Source organism: Homarus americanus, unplaced genomic scaffold, assembly GCF_018991925.1.
Source record: "Homarus americanus isolate GMGI-L3 unplaced genomic scaffold, GMGI_Hamer_2.0 scaffold25483, whole genome shotgun sequence".
Taxonomy (NCBI): domain Eukaryota; kingdom Metazoa; phylum Arthropoda; class Malacostraca; order Decapoda; family Nephropidae; genus Homarus; species Homarus americanus.
In genome coordinates this window covers 4,521,169-4,531,911 of record NW_024726235.1, presented here as the reverse complement: position 1 = coordinate 4,531,911, position 10,743 = coordinate 4,521,169, and the positions used below count along the sequence as shown (strand labels likewise).

At 59.5% G+C, this 10,743-nt stretch overlaps 3 protein-coding genes across 3 annotated transcripts; 1 reads left to right on the top strand and 2 right to left on the bottom strand.

The window, feature by feature from the left end:
• Window positions 1–326: 326 nt before the first annotated feature.
• On the bottom strand, window positions 327–2,563 carry LOC121865533 (elastin-like). The gene is made up of 3 exons (XM_042365050.1): window positions 2,221–2,563; window positions 1,069–1,868; window positions 327–581 (listed from the first exon to the last, which is right to left on the bottom strand). Exons 1-3 carry the CDS (start codon window positions 2,561–2,563, stop codon window positions 327–329), a joined length of 1,398 nt encoding a protein of 465 aa, XP_042220984.1.
• Window positions 2,564–2,894: 331 nt separating this feature from the next.
• LOC121865532 (basic salivary proline-rich protein 2-like) lies at window positions 2,895–5,431 on the bottom strand. Its single transcript, XM_042365048.1, has 3 exons — window positions 4,686–5,431; window positions 3,568–4,381; window positions 2,895–3,149 (listed from the first exon to the last, which is right to left on the bottom strand). Exons 1-3 carry the CDS (start codon window positions 5,429–5,431, stop codon window positions 2,895–2,897), a joined length of 1,815 nt encoding a protein of 604 aa, XP_042220982.1.
• Window positions 5,432–6,070: 639 nt separating this feature from the next.
• LOC121865531 (skin secretory protein xP2-like) lies at window positions 6,071–6,637 on the top strand. The gene has a single exon (XM_042365047.1). The coding sequence runs from the start codon at window positions 6,071–6,073 to the stop codon at window positions 6,635–6,637; it is 567 nt and encodes a 188-aa protein (XP_042220981.1).
• The last annotated feature ends 4,106 nt before the right edge of the window (window positions 6,638–10,743 follow it).

The window sequence follows — 10,743 nt, the reverse complement described above, 5'->3', positions numbered from 1 at the left end:
CCTTGGGGCTCCACCGCCCCTGACAGGGAATGTGGTGGTATTACCACCTCTGACAGGAGCCCTGAGAGCGTCCCTCTTTCTGGGAGGGCCCCTGAGGTGCACCACCACCTCTGGCAATGCCCATGGTAGATCTCCAGTGGGCGCCACCGCCCCTGGGAGGGCTCCTGGAGGCGATACCGCCCCGGGTAGGGCCCTTAGGAGCACCGCTATTCCTGGGAGAGCTCCTGTGGGCACCACGACCCCTGGCAGGACCCCTGGGATGGTCCCAGTGCCACCGTCGCCCCTGGGAGGGACCATGGGGGCACCACCATCCATTGCAGGGTCCCTTAGGGTACCAACGCCCCTAGGGGCGTCACCGAACCTGGAAGGACCCCTGGGAGCACTAGCGTTTTTGGCAGGGCCCCTGGGAGGGCTCCAGGGAGTACCACCGCCTCTGAGAGGGCTCCTGCCGAAGTCACAGCCCCTAGAAGGGCTCCTGGGGGCACCACCGCCCCTAGCAGTGCTCCTACGGGCGCTGCTCTCCCTGGGAGGGCCGCTGAGAGCTTCACTGTCCCTGCAACGGCCCCTGGGGGCGTCAAAACCTGAGAGATATGACGTTAAATAGATACACCGTCCATCGCATTTCCAGTATCATCGTATCCTGAACAATGAAAAGGAGAATAAATATCCAACAGGAAAACATGAATTTGGGTGTTGTGCCGACTGATTGCTCTGTTCTCATATTGCCTTTAATTTGGTGGATTTACATTTTATTCCACCAATCAGAGTTAAGTAAGGAATTGCTGGACGTATGCAATATTGTCGACACCACGCTCAATCCCCTAGGGGGTGTGCTTTCCATGGGAGGCCCCCTGAGAACACCACCACACCTGGCAGGGCCCCTGGGCGGGCCCCAGTGGGCGCCGCCGTCCCTGGAAGGGCCCCTGGTTGTGCCACCACCTCTGGCAGGGCCCCTGGGCGGGCCCCAATGGGCGACGCCATCCCTGGAAGGGCCCTTGGTGGTGCCACCGCCCCTGGAAGGGCCCCTGGGGACGCCACCGCCTCTGGGAGGGCCCCTGTGGGAATTACCTTCCCTGGCAGGACCGCCGAGGGTACCACTGTCCCTGGGAAGGCCCCTGTGGGCGCCGCTGTCCCCGCAAGAGCCGGTGTGGACACCAGAGCCCCTATCAGAGCCCCTGGGGACGCTACTGCCTCTGGGATGGGACCTGGAAGAGTCACCACCTCTGGCAGGGCCCCAGAGGGCGTCCCTGGGAGGGCTCCTGTTGGCACCACTACCCCTGGGAGATCCAATTGGGCGCCGTCGTCCCTGTGAAGGACCCTTGGGGCTCCATCGCCCCTGACAGGGAACCTGGTGGCATTACCACCTCTGACAGGAGCCCTGAGAGCGTCCCTGTTTCTGGAAGGGCCCCTGAGGGGCACCATTGCCTCGGGCAATGCCCATGGTACATCTCCAGTGGGCGCCACCGCCCCTCGGAGGGCTCCTGGAGACGATACCGCCCCTGGCAGGGCCCTTAGGAGCACCGCTATCCCTGGGAGAGCTCCTGTGGGCACCACAACCTCTAGCAGGACCCCTGGAATGGTCCCAGGGTCACCGTCGCCCCTGGGAGGGACCATGGGGGCACTACCGTCCCTTGCAGGGTCCCTTGGGGTACCAACGTCTCTAGGGGCGTCACCGCACCTGGAAGGACCCCTGTTAGCACTACCGCCCCTCGCAGAGCCCTTGGGAGGGCTACAGGGAGCACCACCTCCTCTGGGAGGGCTCCTGCAGACGTCACCGCACCTGGAAGGGCTCCTAGGGGCGCTGCTGTTTCTGGGAGGGCCGCTGAGAGCGCCACTGTCCCTGCAAGGGCACCTGGGGGCGCGACCGCCTGAGAGATATGACGTTAAATAGATACACCGTCCATCGCATTTCCAGTATCATCATATCCTGAACAATGAAAAGGAGAATAAATATCCAACAGGAAAACATAAATTTGGGTGTTGTGCCGACTGAATGCTCTGTTCTCATATTGCCTTTAATTTGGTGGATTTACATTTTATTCCACCAATCAGAGTTAAGTAAGGAATTGCTGGACGTATGCAATATTGTCGACACCACGATCAAGCCCCTAGGGGGTGTGCTTTCCATTGGAGGCCCCCTGGGAGCACCACCACCCCTGGCAGGACCCCTGGGAGGGTCTCAGTGGGCGCCGCCGTCCCTGGAAGGGCCCCTGGTGGTACCACCGCCCCTGGAAGGGCCCTTGGGGACGCCATCGCCTCTGGGAGGGCCCCTGTGGAAATCACTTTCCCTGGAAGGGCCCCTGAGGGTACCACTGTCCCTGGGAAGGCCCCTGTGGTCGCTGCTGTCCCCGCAAGAGCCCCTGGGGGCACCAACACCGATGTCACAACCCCTGGGTACGCTACTGCCTCCGGGATGGCACCTGGGAGAGTCACCGTCTCTGGTAAGGCCCCAGAGGGCGTCCCTGGGGGGGCTCCTGTGGGCACCACTACCCCCGGGAAGGTCCCAGGGGAGCACCCACCGCCCCTGGGAGGGCGCCCCTGGGAGGGAGCCTTGGGGCTCCATCGCCCCTGACAGGGAATGTGGTGGCATTACCACGCTACTGACAGGAGCACCAGAGCGTCCCTCTAGGGAGGGTCAAGGTGCACCACCACCTCTGGGAGCAGAGAGGGCCCCTGAGGTGGGCAATGCCCATGGTAGATCTCCAGTGGGCGCCACCGCCCCTGGAGGGCTCCTGGAGGCGATACCGCCCCGGGCAGGGCCCTTAGGAGCACCGCTATTCCTGGGAGAGCTCCTGTGGGCACCACGACCCCTGGCAGGACCCCTGGGATGGTCCCAGTGCCACCGTCGCCCCTGGGAGGGACCATGGGGGCACCACCATCCCTTGCAGGGTCCCTTAGGGTACCAACGCCCCTAGGGGCGTCACCAAACCTGGAAGGACCCCTGGGAGCACTAGCGCCCCTGGCAGGGCCCATATGAGGGCTCCAGGGAGTACCACTGCCTCTGAAAGGGCTCCTGCAGACGTCACGGCCCCTGGAAGGGCTCCTGGGGGCACCACCGCCCCTAGCAAGGCTCCTAGGGGCGCTGCTGTCCCTGGGAGGGCCGCTGAGAGCTTCACTGTCCCTGCAACGGCCCCTGGGGGCGCCACCACCTAAGAGATATGACGTTAAATAGATGATGCACCGTCCATCGCATTTCCAGTATCATCGTATCCTGAACAATGACAAGGAGAATAAATATCCAACAGGAAAACATAAATTTGGGTGTTGTGCCGACTGAATGCTCTGTTCTCATATTGCCTTTAATTTGGTGGATTTACATTTTATTCCACCAATCAGAGTTAAGTAAGGAATTGCTGGACGTATGCAATATTGTCGACACCACGCTCAAGCCCCTAGGGGGTGTGCTTTCCATGGAAGGCCCCCTGGGAGCGCCACCACCCCTGGCAGGACCCCTGGGAGGGTCTCAGTGGGCGCCGCCGTCCCTGGAAGGGCCCCTGGTGGTACCACCGCCCCTGGAAGGGCCCTTGGGGACGCCACCGCCTCTGGGAGGGCCCCTGTGGAAATCACTTTCCCTGGAAGGACCCCTGAGGGTACCACTGTCCCTGGGAAGGCCCCTGTGGTCGCTGCTGTCCCCGCAAGAGCCCCTGGGGGCACCAACACCCCTGTCAGAGCCCCTGGGGACGCTACTGCCTCTGGGATGGCACCTGGGAGAGTCACCGTCTCTGGTAAGGCCCCAGAGGGCGTCCCTGGGGGGCTCCTGTGGGCACCACTACCCCCGGGAAGGTCCCAGGGGGCACCGTCGCCCCTGGGACGGAGCCTTGGGGCTCCACCGCCCCTGACAGGGAATGTGGTGGTATTACCACCTCTGACAGGAGCCCTGAGAGCGTCCCTCTTTCTGGGAGGGCCCCTGAGGTGCACCACCACCTCTGGCAATGCCCATGGTAGATCTCCAGTGGGCGCCACCGCCCCTGGGAGGGCTCCTGGAGGCGATACCGCCCCGGGTAGGGCCCTTAGGAGCACCGCTATTCCTGGGAGAGCTCCTGTGGGCACCACGACCCCTGGCAGGACCCCTGGGATGGTCCCAGTGCCACCGTCGCCCCTGGGAGGGACCATGGGGGCACCACCATCCATTGCAGGGTCCCTTAGGGTACCAACGCCCCTAGGGGCGTCACCGAACCTGGAAGGACCCCTGGGAGCACTAGCGTTTTTGGCAGGGCCCCTGGGAGGGCTCCAGGGAGTACCACCGCCTCTGAGAGGGCTCCTGCCGAAGTCACAGCCCCTAGAAGGGCTCCTGGGGGCACCACCGCCCCTAGCAGTGCTCCTACGGGCGCTGCTCTCCCTGGGAGGGCCGCTGAGAGCTTCACTGTCCCTGCAACGGCCCCTGGGGGCGTCAAAACCTGAGAGATATGACGTTAAATAGATACACCGTCCATCGCATTTCCAGTATCATCGTATCCTGAACAATGAAAAGGAGAATAAATATCCAACAGGAAAACATGAATTTGGGTGTTGTGCCGACTGATTGCTCTGTTCTCATATTGCCTTTAATTTGGTGGATTTACATTTTATTCCACCAATCAGAGTTAAGTAAGGAATTGCTGGACGTATGCAATATTGTCGACACCACGCTCAATCCCCTAGGGGGTGTGCTTTCCATGGGAGGCCCCCTGAGAACACCACCACACCTGGCAGGGCCCCTGGGCGGGCCCCAGTGGGCGCCGCCGTCCCTGGAAGGGCCCCTGGTTGTGCCACCACCTCTGGCAGGGCCCCTGGGCGGGCCCCAATGGGCGACGCCATCCCTGGAAGGGCCCTTGGTGGTGCCACCTCCCCTGGAAGGGCCCGTGGGGACGCCACCGCCTCTGGGAGGGCCCCTGTGGGAATTACCTTCCCAGGCAGGACCACCGAGGGTACCACTGTCCCTGGGAAGGCCCCTGTGGTCGCCGCTGTCCCCGCAAGAGCCGGTGTGGACACCAGAGCCCCTATCAGAGCCCCTGGGGACGCTACTGCCTCTGGGATGGTACCTGGAAGAGTCACCACCTCTGGCAGGGCCCCAGAGGGCGTCCCTGGGAGGGCTCCTGTGGGCACCACTACCCCTGGGAGGGTCCAATTGGGCGCAGTCGTCCCTGTGAAGGACCCTTGGGGCTCCATCGCCCCTGACAGGGAACCTGGTGGCATTACCACCTCTGACAGGAGCCCTGAGAGCGTCCCTGTTTCTGGGAGGGCCCCTGAGGGGCACCATCGCCTCGGGCAGTGCCCATGGTACATCTCCAGTGGGCGCCACCGCCCCTCGGAGGGCTCCTGGAGACGATACCGCCCCTGGCAGGGCCCTTAGGAGCACCGCTATTCCTGGGAGAGCTCCTGTGGGCACCACAACCTCTAGCAGGACCCCTGGAATGGTCCCAGGGTCACCGTCGCCCCTGGGAGAGACCATGGGGGCACTACCGTCCCTTGCAGGGTCCCTTGGGGTACCAACGTCTCTAGGGGCGTCACCGCACCTGGAAGGACCCCTGTTAGCACTACCGCCCCTCGCACAGCCCCTGGGAGGGCTACAGGGAGCACCACCTCCTCTGGGAGGGCTCCTGCAGACGTCACCGCACCTGGAAGGGCTCCTAGGGGCGCTGCTGTTTCTGGGAGGGCCGCTGAGAGCGCCACTGTCCCTGCAAGGGCACCTGGGGGCGCGACCGCCTGAGAGATATGACGTTAAATAGATACACCGTCCATCGCATTTCCAGTATCATCATATCCTGAACAATGAAAAGGAGAATAAATATCCAACAGGAAAACATGAATTTGGGTGTTGTGCCGACTGATTGCTCTGTTCTCATATTGCCTTTAATTTGGTGGATTTACATTTTATTCCACCAATCAGAGTTAAGTAAGGAATTCCTGGACGTATGCAATATTGTCGACACCACGCTCAAGCCCCTAGGGGTGTGCTTTCCATGGGAGGCCCCCTGAGAGCGCCACCACACATGGAAGGGCCCCTGGGCGGGCCCCAGTGGGCGCCGCCGTCACTGGAAGGGCCCCTGGTGGTGCCACCACCCCTGGCAGGGCCCCTGGGCGGGCTCCAATGGGCGCCGCCGTCCCTAGAAGGGCCCTTGGTGGTGCCACCGCCCCTGTAAGGGCCCCTGGGGACGCCACCGCCTCTGGGAGGGCCCCTGTGGGAATTACCTTCCCTGGCAGGACCCCCGAGGGTACCACTGTCCCTGGGAAGGCCCCTGTGGGCGCCGCTGTCCCCGCAAGAGCCGGTGTGGACACCAGAGCCCCTGTCAGAGCCCCTGGGGACGCTACTGCCTCTGGGATGGTACCTGGAAGAGTCACCGCCTCTGGCAGGGCCCCAGAGCGCGTCCCTGGGAAGGCTCCAGTGGGCACCACTACCCCTGGGAGGGTCCCACGGGACGCCGTCGCCCCTGGGAGGGCTCCTGTGGGCACCAATATCCCTGGGAGTGTCCAATTGGGCGCCGTCGTCCCTATGAAGGACCCTTGGGGTTCCATCGCCCCTGACAGGGCACCTGGAGGCATTACCACCTCTGACAGGAGCCCTGAGAGCGTCCCTGTTTCTGGGAGGGCCCCTGAGGGGCACCACCGCCTCGGGCAATGCCCATGGTACATCGCCAGTGGGCGCCACCGTCCCTAGGTGGACTCCTGGAGGCGATACCGCCCCTGGCAGGGCCCTTAGGAGCACCGCTATCCCTGGGAGAGCTCCTGTGGGCACCACGACCCCTAGAAGGACCCCTGGGATGGAACCAGGCCACCGTCGCCCCTGGGAGGGATCATGGGGGCTCCACCGTCCCTTGCAGGGTCCCTTAGGGTGCCAAGGCCTCTAGGAGCGTCACCGCACATTGGAAGATTCCCTGGGAGCACTATTGCCCCTGGCAGGGCCCCTGGGAGGGCTCCAGGGAGCACCACCGCTTCTGAGAGGGCTCCTGCAGATGTCACCGCCCCTGGAAGGGCTCCTGGGGTACCACCGGCCCTGGCAGGGCTCCTACGGGCGCTGTTGTCCTTGGGAGGGCCGCTGAGAGCGTCACTGTCCCTGCAACGGCCCCTGGGGGCGCCACCACCTGAGAGATATGACGTTAAATAGATGATGCACCGTCCATCGCATTTCCAGTATCATCATATCCTGAACAATGACAAGGAGAATAAATATCCAACAGGAATACATAAATTTGGGTGTTGTGCCGACTGATTGCTCTGTTCTCATATTGCCTATAATTTGGTGGATTTGCATTTTATTCCACCAATCAGAGTTAAGTAAGGAATTGCTGGACGTATGCAATATTGTTGACTCCACGCTCAAGCCCCTAGGGGTGTGCTTTCCATGGGAGGCCCCCTGAGAGCGCCACCACCCCTGGCAGGGCCCCTGGGCGGGCCCCAGTGGGCGCCGCCGTCCCTGGAAGGGCCCCTGGTGGTGCGACCGCCCCTGGAAGGGCTCCTGGGGACACCACCGCCTCTGGGAGGTCCCCTGTGGGAATCATCTGCCCTGGCAGGACCCCTGAGGGTACCACTGTCCCTGGGAAGGCACCTGTAGGCGCTGCTGTCCCCGCAAGAGCCTCCGGCGGCACCACCGCCCCTGTCAGAGCCCCTGGGGACGCTACTGTCTCTGGGATGGCACCTGGAAGAGACACCACGCTCAAGCCCCTGGGTGTGGGCTTTCCATGGGAGGCCCCCTGGGAGCGCCACCACCGCTGGCAGGACCCCTGGGCGGGCCCCAGTGGGCGCCGCCGCCCCTGGTGGTGGCACCGCCCCTGGAAGGGCCCCTAGGGACACCACCGCCTCTGGAAGGACCCATGGAGGTGCCATTGTCCGTGGGGGGACCCATGGGAGCGCTGCTGTCCCTGGAAGGGTCCCATGGGGCCTCTTGCCCCTAGGATGGCCTTTGGGGGCGCCACCGCTCCTGGCAGGGTCGCCCCCGTCACTAACAGGCCCCTGGGGGCGCCACGTTTTCTGGCAGGGCCCCAGAGGGCACCACTGTCCCTGCAAGGGCCCTTGGAGGGCAACACCGCCCCTGGCAGGGCCTCTGGGAGCGCCACCCTCTCTGGGAGGGCCCATGGAGGCGCTACCGCCCCTGGTAGGGCCCTAAGGGTGCCGCTGTCCCTGGGAGGGCTCCTGTGGGCACCACAACCCCTGGCAGGACCCCTGTTAGGGTTCCAGGGGCCGCTACATAATATTCGAATCCCACTGCTACCATCAATTCATACTGCCAGACCTGGGGTCACTAAGTCTAAAGGGATAACTTAACTCTATTCTTAATTTCTAAGGGTTGCTGCCACCAGACACCCCCCCCCCCCTCTCTGGGCAGTATGTAGCTCGTTAGGTAGCGGGCAGAGTGAACTAGGCATTGGCTAAGGTTTTTCATTGACCAGATCGTTAAGGGGAAGGAAGGGTGAAACCATAACAGCCGCTTGGGCGATCGGCCACGTCTGTTGCAAACTGTTAGCAAGTACTGAGCATGCACAGTAACAGAGCACTGGCTCCTAAATGTATTTGAACCTGCTCCAGTGCTTGTCAAGTCTGATTTTGAAACAGCTCACACTCGGTGCCGTCACAACACTTTCTGGCAGATTGTTCCAAAGTTCTCAACATCTCACTCCAGAAAAGTTACCCTCACAGTTTTCTGGCTTGTGGCTTCTTCAACCTTGAGCTGTGACCCCTTGTGGGGCGAGCGTCCGCCAGCTCCAGGTAAGGACATTCGACTGAGTAGTGCCCTTCGAGATGCTATTACACCTCAATTGGGTCTCCCCTTGCCCGTCTGTCGTATAAGCTAGGCAATTTCAGGCGCTCTAATATCTCGGGGAAGATGAGGTGCCGTAGTGCAGGCATCACTCTGGTGGCCCTCCTTTGGACATTTTCAATCAACTGACAGTCCCTAGCATATCTCGGGGACCAGACAGGGTGACAGTACTCCAGACGGGGGAGCACTTCACTCATATCCTCCCTCATCCCGTCGTTTCATCACGTAATATTCACACCTTGGCCTGGTTTTGTCGTGAACTAAGCAACAGCTAAATCTGAAGGACAACATTATATGGTGGTTGGTGCCAACTGGGGCTAGATGTTCCAGTTAAACCACCATACCACTTACATTATGTAATTCTAGGCAACTTTTCTTCTATAAACATCCGTCGGAACTTACTCCTTGTCGAAATATTGTTTTTTTTTTAAGTAATTATATTGGAAGGCAACCGAGTGCGACAGCTACCTCCTATCTCTGCCTCTGAAGACGAACACGATCATCAACTTCAGCCTGGGCCTTCATCGGAGTAAGCGGTAGACAGAACAATGGTTAATTCTTGATTAGGTTTGGTTAAGTTAGATTAGGTTAGGTTAGGTTAGGTTAGGTTAGGGGGGTCATAGCTCAGAAGCGAGTAATTTCCGACAGAAATGAATGTTAGAATCAAATGAATCACACCAAAAACCTCAGGAAAATTAAAATTTTAAGCTTCATAGGTGTTACTCAGGAAATTTACCAAAATTAAGTACAGTACACTAATTATAAAGTAAAATAAGTATTGCTGTATCTTACAACCATATTAATAAAGTAAAGAAGTCGTCCCATACAAAATTTCCATTTTCTGTTATTGCAACAGAGAAAATGGTCATAAATAAAGTATCATGAATGAGTTTAAATGTGTTACCGCTGCAGTCCCTGGGAGGGCCTCTGGGGGCACCACTGCCCCTGAGAGGGCCCCTGGGGGTGCTACCGCCTGAGAGATATGACGTTAAATAAATACACCGTCCATCGCATTTCCAGGTGATGAGGTTGTAGTGGAATTCTCCCCTACAAATGCTGTTTGTCGCTGCCAAGCAGACCCCACCAATTCCCCAGTGTATGCCTCGTGGTCTAGGTCAACCAGCGCCGCCATACATCACGGAGCGGGGGTCAACTGCTAAGCCACGCCTACCCCCGCTATTTAAGACCTGACCTCGTGGTGATCTCTCTCTTTCTACCTACACCAACCAGCCAGCAACACCTCCTCCTCCGCCGCTGCCTGGCGGCCTTCCCTCGCTCCTCCGCCTGCCTGGCGGTCCTCTCTCCCGCCGGCGAGCATGGCGACCCACAAGCTGTCCTTCTCTGAGTGTCCTCACCAACCAGCTCTCTCTACATCACACTTGTAACCATGCTGCCTTCCCAGCACCAAGCTGCATTGTACATCCAATACAACATGTATATAGAGAGCACATTGTGAGTTTCCTTTCTCCAACCCATCCTGAGTGTGAACCAAACAACATCAATACCCCACAAGGTTCTTTTATTATTACCCGACTCACATAATAAGCTTCTCATGTCTTGGTGTGGACCATATAAGCTTGTTGAGTGTAGGAATCGTGACCTACTTAATTGATACAAATGGACATTCCAAGCTGTATCATGCTAATCTCCTGAAAAGATACCATCGTAAGGCACTGGGAGCTCATATACAATTGTTGGACAAGTTTCCGCTGTTGATAATTCTGGTAGTCCTTTAGTGACTGTTCAAGTATGTGCTCTTAACGAATGTTCAGAGTTTGAGGAAGACTCTAGTACCTTAACCATAAACCCGGACGGGAAAGATTCCACTGCAACTACTTTGGAGACCGACATCCTGAATATTTCACCTGGTGTATCCCCCGAGCAGAGAAATGGTATTGTAAGTCTGGCAAGTCATTTTAGTCAAGTATTCTTGGACACACCAGGTTGTACTTCTACCATTCAGTATGATATCACTTTCCACAACAGTGGCTTAAGCCATAGGTCTTCCC